Raw genomic sequence first — 13,391 nt, forward strand, 5'->3', positions numbered from 1 at the left:
ACATATATTAATTGATAATACGAGCATATATCATTATACTTTTTACATTTTGTTAATATAAAAATATAAAATATTCAAAAACAAACAACTTCATAATGCTTAAAAACCACATTAGTGCTTCATCTGAACTCCGTATTAGTCATACATCTGTTCTAAATATACCAAAACAAATATTGTTTAACTGTTGCAAAATTACTACTCATATTCTAAAAAATCTTTCTCGCATTCTGCTGTTATAATATCGTTCAAGATAATCGATTTTCTCCTAAAAATGCTGCTTTAAAGGCGGAAGTTGACGGAACGTATATATTGGTGAAACACATTAGTGGAGTTCCGGGGCGGGCCGGTTGGCAGCACTGGCAGAGGTGGTGGCGAGAAGAGAGAAAGAGGTGCGGTGTTGCGTGACTGATTGCGAGTCCGAGCGTGTGTGTTTGTTGTGTTGTACGAGGAACAAATTTGTACTTCTCTTATTTGGGAAGAAAACGAGGAAAACAAAAAAAAAAGGAAAATAGGGAAAACCGTTTCGCTTGATCTTTGTTTTTGGGGGAAAGAGACCGCACGTTTGGAAGAGAAAAGAATCATGTCGTCGTACATCCAGGTTGCCGAGGACGAAGGCGATGAGCCGATTGAATTGCCGACTGAGGACGATAGCACACTTTTATTGACTACCGTAACCGCCCAGTTCCCCGGGACATGTGGCCTGAAATATCGGAATCCAGAATCTCGGACGATGCGCGGCATTCGTCTCGTTGACGGGCGTCTTCATCCACCGGAAAATGGATGGGGCAAGGCGATTTACTTCTGTGTTTTTCCAAAAGGTGCTTATTTCACTATGAATCGTTGCTTTTTCGATCGCCCTCTCTCTTTCTCTCTCGTTCTCTTGGTGTATATATATATATATATATATATATATATATATATATATTCTCTCCCCTATTTCCTCCCCTCCTTCTCCCCACTCCTTTTCAAAAATGTACTAACGCCACACGAATCAAGATCAACTATATGTATATAGTATGCTTTTGCATATACTGGAGGAACAGAAATATTAATATACACATAGATTGGTTTAGAAAACTTTTGTATGAATTTTGAAAACTGTAGTTAGATTATGGATTTTTATGTAAATTTATGTATTTTTGGGAATGTAATTGGAAAGGTAGAATCTCGTAAATGTAGAAAATTGGTTTACTTTTTAAATATTGTAGAAAGCACTATGATTTAGATGTTCTATATATATTTCCATTTTATATGCATTTTGTACAATTTTGCAGTTTCAAATTTATAAATGCATAAAAATCCGCAGTCGTGTAATTTTGCAGTGATTGTAATTTTTTTTTTTTTGTAAAATGTAAAAAGTAGGGGTTGAGAATTATTATGACATCAGTTTTGACTCTTGAAACATTATTTCATAAAATTTTCATAACGAATTTCACAAGAAAAATTGTTACATGTAACCTAAATTTTTACTTTGGTTATGATTCTTATGAGGGTTTCATATTGTTTTTAAATGACTTTTTTTTGGTTCTAAATCTGATCTAGCATCAATTCTTTTATTGATTTTATGATTTCCAAAATTGTATGTTTTGATGAAAGTAGTTTGTGGAATATTTATTATTATTTATCTTTATTGTACTATTTATTATGATGTATATTTAAGATTTAAATTCGAAAGTTATGTTTTGCAGATTTGTATGGGATTTTATAACTAAATTTAATATGTGTTGGTATTTCTGATCATCACTATATATTGATTAATGTGAAACTTAAAAGTTTCTTAAACTTATCAATTGTTTATAACAAATTGAAGCTTTTTTTATTCTTGTGAGTTTAGTAATATTATTGTTGCTAATGCTTGATCTTGAATAATTCATGTTGATCTTATTATGATCATCAGACTGCAGATGTTTATGCAAATTTATGTTTTTGTGAATGTAACTAAGTGAAGTTGTTACAGCTACTAGCTTGAATATTACATATACTTGTTCAGATTACACAAAATGCATGCTATGTAATTTTATATTTAAATTTCCTATAAATGCATAAACATCCATAGTTTAATGGTCATTTTACTCATATACTTATCTTTTTCGAAGTCCAGTACATGTGTTTGTGTTTGTTATATTTTGAGCTTTCAAATCCGTCCTCTCTTCTTTTCCTTTTTTCATGATTTATGTTTTTTCTTTTTTTGTTTTTACTTTTTTTCAATAACATAGAACTTCGCCTTTTTGCATATTGCATAACTTTTTTGTTAATCCTCTGATTCCCATAACTCAGACTAGGATACAATGTGGAAAATATTTGTTAATTTCTATCTCTACAAATATATTTTAGTATATACATAAAATTTCCTTTTCCCATTATTTAATGTAAACAGCAAAAGCTTTTATCTATAGAATAAAAAAAAGAATGAGATAATGCAAATAACAAAATCCTGGAATTGCAATATTAATTCTACATTTCATATGTATATAAAAATTCAAGTATCAAAAAGCTAGTATTTTTATATAAATTTATTATGCAAATTACATACTGTATATTTTTTTGATATTGCAATACTGTAACTGATCTAGTAATCAAAACACATTTTCTCTACAAAAACAAGAAAAATCAAATATATCAAAGCAGCCATTAGAGTTCATTAGTATCTATAAAGTATCAATTTGCTTATGTTGTAAAGCAGTTGAAGGTACATATGGGAATTGGAGGGTCAAATACTTATATTTATTTCTAAATAGTTTAAAAAATTAGTTTCTTATTAACTTTGATCATTTACTACATCTAGTGATATTAATGTAAGCATATGCTAATATTCAACTGAATGAATGAACATTCACAGACCTGGATCATAAATATGTTAGCATTGTATTCTTAACTCATATTATTAATAACGTCTATAAATATCTATATATTTATAGCTAAAGTTTGTTTACATCTATGTGAGAGTATAAAATTATACATAGATGTGAACCTGAATGTTTAATATAATTGTGCGCGTGCGCACACACACACACACACACACACACATACACACCCATAGTCACATACGTATACAGTACGACACAAATTTTTTGTATTTTTTGAAAAGTAGTTATTTGTACTGGATTTCCATACTTCCGTTTTTTTATTATTATTTTTATTACAGTTGCATTTATTTTTTCTCTCTTTCTTAAATTATATATATATACGTGTAGAATCTTGTGATATGACAAACTTTTTTCGGATGAAGTTCTAGTAAAATGAAAAAAAGTTAGTAGACATGAACACTTATATCTTTTCAGAGAACAAACGTAAATCTGATGACAATTTGGAAAATTCCACAGCTAAGACTAAAAGAATGGAAACAAAGTTGCGTTGCACAGACTTGATCGTACTTGGTTTACCATGGAAAACAACCGAGCAGAACTTGCGAGAGTATTTTGAAACATTTGGCGAAGTACTCATGGCACAAGTGAGTTTCTCAATTTTTTCCTTTCACCTTTCTTTTTTCTGTTCTTATTTAAATATTCCTAAAGAACATGAAAAAAGAGGGTATTAAAAATAGTTCAGTATCGAATAGTGAATTAAAATCTTGAAAATAATTATAGATTAAAATTTCATTTCAATCTAAATTTTGTTGTAGGTTAAAAAAGATGCAAAGTCAGGACAGAGCAAAGGATTTGGCTTTATTAGATTTGGAAGTTATGAGTCTCAATTAAGATGTCTTGCTCAGCGACATATGATTGATGGGCGATGGTGTGATGTCAAGGTTCCCAATAGTAAGGTAAGAGCATCATTATGTTCATTGAAAAACATTAATTGTTTCTTCATGTATCTGCAAGTAGCTATGAAATGTTTAATTATTTAACAATTGTTTAAGATCTTAATATATATATGTAGGTTATTTGCATGCGAATCGTAGATCTGTACCCGCGTTTCGTACTATTCAATTTATCATGTACCAATAATGTAATTTTCTGATAAATAATTATTCACAAAAATTAATATATTCTTCATTTATTTCTCTATGAAATAATACAAATATAAAATAATCTTGTACTATTTCTTTGTTCTTTAAAGTGATTTAGTAAATATAATAAAGTAATGCATATTATAAAAAAGATGTCCCAAAAATTATAAAAGCAAAAAAGTTGTTAATTAAGTAAACGGCAAAATTACTTTCTTGCAATGAAAGACAATATCTTTATAAGAATGATTTTTCTATATATATTTTGTATAGATCTATGATGCGCGCTGTAAGATATTAGTCGAACTATAAACAACAGTACGAATTATAAAAAAGATAAAAGAATGATTAAGAGGCCTGACTAAGGCACAGACGCGGATGGAATCTTGGTTGAAAAAGTTCTTTTCTCTATTCTGAATCTTTGCACAATGACTATAAGACATATAATTGGTTTCCATTTACAATTTTTGAACGTCATCTTTTATATATATCTCTTGAGGAGAAAGTATACTGTGGTATAAATAGATGAATGTGTAGTCGATTAAGTGGCATATTTATAATGGAAATGTGATATATGTGTGTGAATGCTTTAATGAGTGTAGTACAATGCAAAGTGAGATACTTTAAGAAAGTATGCTTGCGTGCCCTTGTAAATAACATTGGTATGTTTGTGTTCTCTTTAAATAGTGTGGAAATTTCACGAATATGCTATGAGAGCGTACCACTGTCAGACAAATAAATACGGAAATTTGAAAATACATACCCAATTGGTTTATACAGAACTTAGGACAGATTAGTTGCAACATGTAGGACTACTATTTTATGAACTTGATTTCCTAGTGCGAAATTTTCATAAGAATTCTGTGTACTGTGCAGCTGTTAACTTGTTAGAAAAATTTAAACAAAAGTATCATTGCATCTATGGGACGAGATTTAGAGAGATCGATCTTTTTTCATGTTAAAACGTATGTTATGCACTGGGAGTGAATTTTAAATGATAAAATAGTCGAGTACTGGTTAAATGTGTAACTTTTTGAAAATGATAAATATTGTAATGGGTATGGTTTGCGTGACAGTGTGTGCAATCGAAGGTGTGTAATGTAACAAATTGTTATAATCTCTTGAAGTGAGCACTGAATTTTGCGAAGAGAACTTCCAGGTCATGGTTAGATTTAATTTACATAAAACGTCAGCAAGTATAGAATCATTCAGTATATGGTGTCTTTTACAATCGATTTAATATAATACTTGTAAAATGGTATTGATGACGATACGAACAAATAGAGAGTGTACAGTTCGTAGATGAATGAAAGACGCGTGATGTCTAAAAGTCGTGCCGTTCTTATTACTATAAAAGATCTTCTATTAGCGCGTGTTACGATGATAGTTTGAAACTTTATAATTGGTATGTGGTATGACACGTTGAAACAAAAAGAAACCTAAGAGAAATAAAACAAAAGAAAAAATATAGAAAAAAAAGTATGTTAATGAATGAGAGTGCGTATATGTGTGTGATTCAATCAATTATAATAGATAAAAATTGTATGTGATTGTCGAGGGCTGGTGTATCTGGTTGCAGAATATTGATGGCTTAATGATGGCTCGTCAGTATGATACGAGCAAACACAATGAATGCTACCGCCCTATACCGGTTCATACGCCGAGTAGTCGACGGGTACCTGTGGCGAAACCGTATATCAACTTAAATACATCCGAAGCTGCTAATACACCTAGGTACGATTCAGAGTACGATTATAAAACAACGCATTATCCATCGTACCCTCCTAATTATCCATACGATGATAACAATAAGTACAAGTACGAGGGCCAGAACTATAATGCGTATGAGAAACCGAGTTACCCATCCTATGAGGATCCTGGGTACGACACACGTAATTACATGGTCCAGCATACAACCGCAGCAGCCCCGAATCCCAGCGCCGCATATCCGTCCGACACAGAGTATACAAGATACACCAACTATGAAGGACGTGCTGTGTACCCGGTCATGGAAAATCCGGACTACACGGAGAAAGCCAGATATAATTATGGTTACGATCGAAACTATTATGAGGCGGATGGTCGTTACGCATCCACGGACTGTAGATATGCACTGGATGTCAGATATCCAGATACCAGACACGCGGACAATCGAATTCCAGCTGATAGTAGAGAAGCTGATTGTAGATATCCGGTGGACAATCGTGATATGGATAGAAGATACGCTGTCGATGGTAGGGACCCGGATGGTAGATACGCTATTGAGAATAGAGAAGTAGACGCCAGATATCCGCCAGATTCGAAGGAAGTAGACGCCAGGTTTACAGATACAACAAGATATCCGGCTAAAGAGAACTATTACGACCGTTATTACAAGCATCGCCCATCGAGGGATCACCATGTCTCTGATACCTCAAGATACTGATGAGTCTTGTTACTATCGTTAAATACATATGTGTCACGCTTCAATGGGAATAGAGATTTTCATGATTGGAGATTGCTTGTAAACGCTCAGTTCATCATTTGTATGAGATACCTTCAAGCGACAAAGAATTTTCACGATGTGTGTTCTTTTGTAATTTGTTTTAACTCTTCAATTGCTCTTATACCTCGTATAATATTTTCTCTTTATTAGCCTGTTGGGTCGTTGATTTAATTTATTAATACAATTAATAATATCTGTCACCCATCATTGGTTATAAATGAATACGAACGAAAATTTTGAACATAGACATTTCTCGATGAAAACTAAGTGAAAGAGAATGTATCTCGGTTTAACAAGCGAATCTCTTGAATTTCTGTTTCCTTGAATCTATAAGTAGTCACATGGTATTCGCTATAAAGACGTAAATTATATATATTCCCCTTGATTCGTGATCTCTGTTGCAAATATAAAAAAATAGAGAAAAAAAGAAAAAAATGTTATTTACTTTTAGCAATAGCTTTGAATAACTGTCTACATTTTATCATCAAACTATTGTGCTTATTCAGTTTAAGATAATGTAATATATATATATAGCATGAAATTTTACATCGAATATATACAGAGAAAAAGGAGATTGTACAGATTTTATGCATGGATTTTAAAAAGGCCATAGTGCTTAAGTATTATATTATATTTACATATATATATATATTCATGGGGATAAAAAATGTAAATTGACCAGGCGATACCTTTTTTCTCAAATCGTTAATTAGACGTGTATCAAAAAGATTTTTCTATAAAACTTGACGTTAGTGCAGATTAACATTCTTTTCTCTTCTCTTACTTATTTTTATGCGAAATATTTGGACATTCAATCAAAGATTTTAATAATTAAGCTAAATAATAAAGTTAGTGTGTATTTGACCATTATTTTTGATAAATGATACATTATTATATGTACATTTATAACAGTAATGTGCACTGTACGCAAGTTTTATTGAATAATATTAAAAGAAAAACAAAAACAAAAAAAATCAAAAAATTACCAAAAACCTGTGAAAATCTGTTGTACATGATTGATTGATTGTGCGTTTGTGCGTAGGAGGGAATGATTCAGCAAGTACCCTGCAAGGTATTCGTGGGACGCTGTACAGAAGACCTAACTGCTGATGATCTGCGCGACTATTTCTCCAAATATGGCGAAGTGACGGACGTGTTCATCCCAAAACCTTTCCGTGCATTTTCATTTGTTACTTTCTTAGATCCCGAGGTAGCCCAGTCCCTATGCGGCGAGGATCACATTATTAAAGGAGTGTCTGTACACGTGTCGAATGCCGCGCCGAAGTCTGAGGGAAACAATAAAAATTTCAATAATCAAGTGAACTCGAACATGCGTAGAGGCGCTCCAGGTCCCGTCGAGAATAACGTGCAGGGAAACTATCAGGGTAACCGATACATGGGCCACTCAGGTAACAATATGGGTCCAAATGGCTGGAACAATCCAGGGAATCGGGGCAATCTGGACATGCCTAACCTTCAAGCATTGGGTATTACTGGGCAAAATAATGGCGGCGGTGGCGGTGGCGGTATGTCAAATCCATTGGCGATGGGAGGGCTGAATTTGTCCGCGTTACCAGTCAACCCGGCTTTGGTCGCAGCTGCACTGAACCAAGCATCTTGGGGTCTGATCGGTAACTTGCAGAATCAGGGAAACGATCAGGGCTATTCGAACCAGCCTGGCCCACCTGGTCAACCACCTTCAGGCAACAATAGTATTGGTAACAGTGGAAACTCTGGCTTTCTCAGTTGGATGAATCAAGGGGGTGGTGATGGTAATACTGGCAATCCTGGAACAGGTGGTCCAGGCCCGAATAATCCAAACGCATCCCAAGGTGCTTGGCAGAATCATCCAGGACAACGTGATCAGAAATCAAACACCTTTCTCAAGTACGAATAAGCTGCGTCGAGGGTCCCAGTATAGTGCTGGAAAGGGCGACGAATCCGTTCCTTTGATCCTGACACACGTTAACTACAAGTGACAAGAGTCTAGGCAAGTGTATGTAGGTACAAAATAATCTTCTTCATTTATATAAAGAACAGAACCAAAGCCTCTATCTCTCAATGGAGGAGAATGGGTTCCATGATTATTCTTTCTGTATGTTCCACTATCTCAGACATACAGAGAGAAATGATATATTTTCTTCCCTTTTTTTCTACTTTTATTCAAATTCAATTTCATTTGATCATGATGATTATGTATACATATACATATAAAATAGTGTGCTCCGTGGAGAAAAGTAACAAACAAAATGAAATAACACTTTCTGTCTTTTAGCACGTCACACAAGAAAATGATATGTATTTCTAACTCTACATCTCTGTCTTTTTCTCTTTCTCACTTTCTTACTGGCTTATGGAGAAATTAGCACAATATTCCTTAAGTGCGTGTTTTAGAGAGGACGGATAGCTTCGATCATCTGAACTTGCATACTAATTGTATGATCTCATTTCAAGCGTGCGGTCTAACCAACTCAGTATGTACAGAATGTACTAAAATGACAATGATGAGGATGATGATGCTGCTGGTGATTATGGTATGATAATGATCGTGATGATGATATATATGCACATATATAATATATGATGATTGTGGATGTGTTGTAGAAGAACAAGAACGAGATTTATTGTAGCGGAGTACGTATATGTGCTTATGTTTATTTAAAGTTTTGTGCCGTGTGTTTAAATGTGTAATTGAGAATTAAAGGACTTAGTGCGTACACAGAGTCCAATAGAGTTTGTAGAACATGAGATTAAAGATTTTCGTCAAGTGAAAATCATCAACTTTGATCTTGATCTTCTTGCTGGCGTGCCAGTGTCATTACACAATGTTGCATTAATGCCACTGGTATACTCATTTTAATCGAATCATCAATATAGATCTATTTGAATTTTGCAACTGTGATTTAATTGAGGCAAGATACTAACGGTCATGTGATTAAGAAAGGTCAATAAGAAGATTTAGTTGAAAGACAAATTTCATTTTTATTTAAGTAATTGCATAATATATCCCCTAACAAAATAAATTTAGAATTTTATATAAAAAGAATATTGAAATCGGAGTGCATTTATCTTATGTTATAAAAATGAAGTTTAGTCTTTACTGCTTGATTCTTTTTTATTACTTTTTCTTTTTCTCTTCTTTTTTTCTAACTTACTTCTTCGTAGTCTTTATTACAAGTAAATTGTGAGTGTATAAATATATATATATTCTCAATGCTGAATTTATCTTCTTAATCAAGCAGATGAAGTTTCAAGGGGCCGTCTATTCATTTCTAATGAACAATTTTATGTTGCAACAGCAACATATTTACGATAAGTGTAATGTTCGTTTTTCGTATGAGAAACCGTTGGAATGTATGGGAAAGAATAAGTGTGAAATTGAAGTTGCATACAGATTGATCGCAGCTACCCGATATTTAAAATGCCATTAATTCTTTAAACGTTTTGCCTTAAAAGGAGAGAAAGAACAAACGGGAAAAAAGGAAAAAGAAAACGTTTCTAGCGCGTGTATACACGAACGATTTATGTGAGAAATGTGTTTTACATTGGGTATGATAGGTGCGTAACAAATATTTCATTGATTGATTGCGTGTGAAAGGTGGCATTTCTAATCTTTCCGACTTCTTATTTTTTTCTCCTTTCAATTCACTTTAAAGACATATTGCAAGCTTTTAATATATTTTTCGCAAGTAAAAAAACAAAAAGTAATATAAGTCTGAAACAATATAAGCTGACATATTTTACAAACTGAGAGTAGAGTATTTATTTTCTAAAGATCACGATTAGAAAAAACAATGGCAAAAAATTCACTCGTATTGCATATTTAGTAGCCAATAAACTCTTGCGTAGATAAACTTTTAATGAAGATAGAAAAAGATAACTGCAGTTGAATTATTTTATGGTATTAACAATACGCTGCATTGAAATTAATGTAGGTGGGATATTTCCAGATTAACAATTATGAGTACACATTATTAAGGGGATATGAAAAGAATTTTTGTGAAAGATACACTTGTGTTATCATATCTTTTGTGCATGATGTTAATTTTAGAATGTTTCGTATTTGACATGCATATAATTTTATTAATTATCATTGAGTAATGCGAGTTTCATCTTAATAAATATGTATTATTGTTACGAGACCATGTAAATGTTTCTAAATCATTTAAGCAAAACTCTTTGAACGTGTACTCCTAATTGTAAGATTAAACAAATATTATATAAACGTAAACTCATAAATTCTATAAGTTAGGGCTTTTAAAGGATTTAAAGGATTTCGAGAAGAAAAAAGTATATAAGTTTATAATCTATGTAATTTAATGAATTGTGATTCGATATACTATTTTAGAAAGCTCTAATTTTATCTAGAAACCTATGTAAACTTCCAGTTGCGTAATATTCAGTCAGACTTGCAATTAGCAGTACGTGTTAGCATGATTTGATCAAATATTTGAATAGCCTGGCTCACCGTGCTTCTTAAGAGTGTAAAGAAAAAAAAGAAACGATTTCTTCTATTTTATTAAAAAATCGTTGTTTTTTTCTTATTTTGATTTAACGGATTGAGGAGATTATTATTATAATCGACAATTAGATTGGATTGTTTTACCTCACGTGTCTCTCTGTGTGTGTGTATGGCGGTCGAATGTATTTGTTAATGGTCGTCTAAGAACTACAGGCATGAAAGTCTAATCGAGAAGTGATTTCTTGCTGTTTCACGATCACGAAAGCATATAGATATTACTATATGTGTCTGATGCAAAAACTTAAACAACGTGTTGATAATGATGAGTGAGTACATTGATAAATGTGAGGTGAGCGGTAATTAATTACGAAAAAACAAAAGATGAAAAAAAATATTTTATGGATGGAACACAGTCGTTTATTGAATGCCTGAATATATATATAGATAAATATATATATATAAATATATATGCATATATAGATATATATATCTTTATTGAAATCCAGAATGTTTATACATAATGTAAAGAAAACATTGATGGAAAGTGCGTCGAAGTTTATTTATTGACGTCCTGCTGTAAATGATAATCGATATACAAAGACTGTAGTTTAAGACAACTTTTAACAGACATTAGAACCGTTTCTAGCTCATTATTATAGCCGGCTGATCTATTTCAAATCGTTCGCTATTCACCATGAGAAAAATATTTGTTTAATTTCTTCTGTTGAACATCTAACATAAATCTAATCGTGCAATTAATAACGTATATATTGTTCTTCGAGGGTGAAAACAATGCTTTCCTCTCCTTAGAGAGTCATCGCGAAGCGGATTCTTCATCCATATATTTATGAATCAGTTGAATCCAACTGTTGCTCAAAAGATGCCTTGCGAAACGATTTGGAAATGATCTACGACGAGTGTGTAAATAATACGTAAGGAGCATTAATGTCGTTCGTGGACGTTTACGAATTTTGTTGTAGACAGTTCTCTATTGTAAATTAATAATTGAGATTGCGTTTCAAATGAGAATATTGAGAGTGATGATGACCGAATAACATCAAAGTTTTGTCATGTGAGAATGTTATTTTGATAGGTGGCAGAGATTGATTCTTATTACATAAGTTCATTACAGGATGATTAAAAACTATACACTGGCAGTAGTTTATTTATACACATTTTCAAATTCCTCTGCTGGACCACTTGTTAACCACCTATTTCTGTGTTCGATCAATATCACATCATTTTTTTAAATTATAAGAAAACATATAATGAAAATTTAATAGATAGCTTATTTTATGTAATTCGTTGTATGTATTATGTGTGTGTGTATGTGTGATATTGTTCGAATTAAGAAGCGTTTCATTTGATCCTGCTTTTTTCAAGCTATTCTCTTTTTCATTTGAGGAAATAGAAAAAAGATGTGCGCTAACAATTCTTTTATGTGGAATCAACGACAATTATATTCACTTACAACCTCTTATACACGAATTTATTTCAGGCCTGTGATACCTTCTTTAATTATATGCTAATGTATATTGTTACCTGTTACAAGGTGGTTCAGATTACTGGAACCATTCAGGTGACTCTGTAAACATTTTTAGCAGATGATGTGTTGATCAACATGAAAATTACAAGATTTGGGAAAACTGTGCAGTGTGTTATCCAAGTTTGTTGTATCTCTTGACAATCTTCAATGTTTGCAGTGTGAATCTATCATGGAGTAAATATGTCTACATGCTTATATACCAATATATCTTATCTGTGTTCTGTGTTTGATTAAACATTCATAAAAGTTATTAGCAATTTATCATTGTATATACATTGTAGTACACTACAACATAAATTTGTATCCCTTAACATTTTATCAAAGACTTTTATAGATTTTCAGAATCTTGGAATGTTCTTCCAGTATCAGTAACAAATTAATGAATCTTTGTGCTTGGATAAACAGGAAACTTTGCTGGAGATATGCTGGAGGAACATTCCACTAGTGATCAAATGAAACCTTGAAGATGGTACTAAGAGATAGAAAAGCTTGCTGTATTGCATCACATTCCAAAAAATCAGTCCCGACCACTTGGACCAGTCTATACACGTATATACTTAATTTCACATGTTACTACTCTGTCAAAGTACAAGAAAAGGAGAGAAGGGAATGAGTGAGTGGTTCTATCGCAGACAATCACACCATGAATGGAAGCATTTTTGTGAGTTACATAACAGGTTACCGTCCAATCGATGAATGAACTTGATGATGATGATGATGATGATGATGATGATGATGATGATGATGATGATGATGATGATAGTGGTGGAGGTGATAGTGGTGATTATATGATGATAGTGATGATGAGGATGTTGAGATGATGATAATGATGAATAATGGTAATGAGGTTGAGGATGAGGATGAGGATGAATATGATAATTATGATGAGGATGATGATGACTGGGAAGTAGACGAGAGGCTAAACTTCGCAACAGGTGATTACGAATTGAAA

The 13,391-nt window shown here is 32.6% G+C and overlaps 1 protein-coding gene across 4 annotated transcripts; it reads left to right on the forward strand.

The window, feature by feature from the left end:
• Nucleotides 1-352: 352 nt before the first annotated feature.
• Nucleotides 353-12,040, forward strand: TBPH (TAR DNA-binding protein-43 homolog). Of its 4 annotated transcripts, XM_033342265.2 has the most exons (5): nt 355-818; nt 3,282-3,451; nt 3,623-3,763; nt 7,474-8,149; nt 8,228-12,040. In XM_033342265.2, the coding sequence occupies exons 1-5, from the start codon at nt 581-583 to the stop codon at nt 8,326-8,328; spliced, it is 1,326 nt and encodes a 441-aa protein (XP_033198156.1). In that variant the 5' UTR covers nt 355-580; the 3' UTR covers nt 8,329-12,040. The 4 variants fall into 4 exon arrangements, with proteins under 4 accessions (XP_033198153.1, XP_033198156.1, XP_033198155.1 ...); XM_033342262.2 differs by lacking the exon at nt 8,228-12,040 and having other exon boundaries at nt 353-818; nt 5,526-7,484; XM_033342264.2 differs by having other exon boundaries at nt 3,324-3,451; nt 7,474-12,040.
• Nucleotides 12,041-13,391: the final 1,351 nt, after the last annotated feature.

This window comes from Bombus vancouverensis, chromosome 16, assembly GCF_051014615.1.
Source record: "Bombus vancouverensis nearcticus chromosome 16, iyBomVanc1_principal, whole genome shotgun sequence".
Lineage (NCBI taxonomy): Eukaryota > Metazoa > Arthropoda > Insecta > Hymenoptera > Apidae > Bombus > Bombus vancouverensis.

Coding starts and splice junctions, on each gene's coding strand:
- TBPH (XM_033342260.2), top strand. CDS start 581: ATGTCGTCGTACATCCAGGTTGCCGAGGACGAAGGCGATGAGCCGATT. Junction 819..3,281: donor CTTCTGTGTTTTTCCAAAAG/GTGCTTATTTCA, acceptor ATATCTTTTCAG/AGAACAAACGTAAATCTGAT. Junction 3,764..7,473: donor TCAAGGTTCCCAATAGTAAG/GTAAGAGCATCA, acceptor GTTTGTGCGTAG/GAGGGAATGATTCAGCAAGT.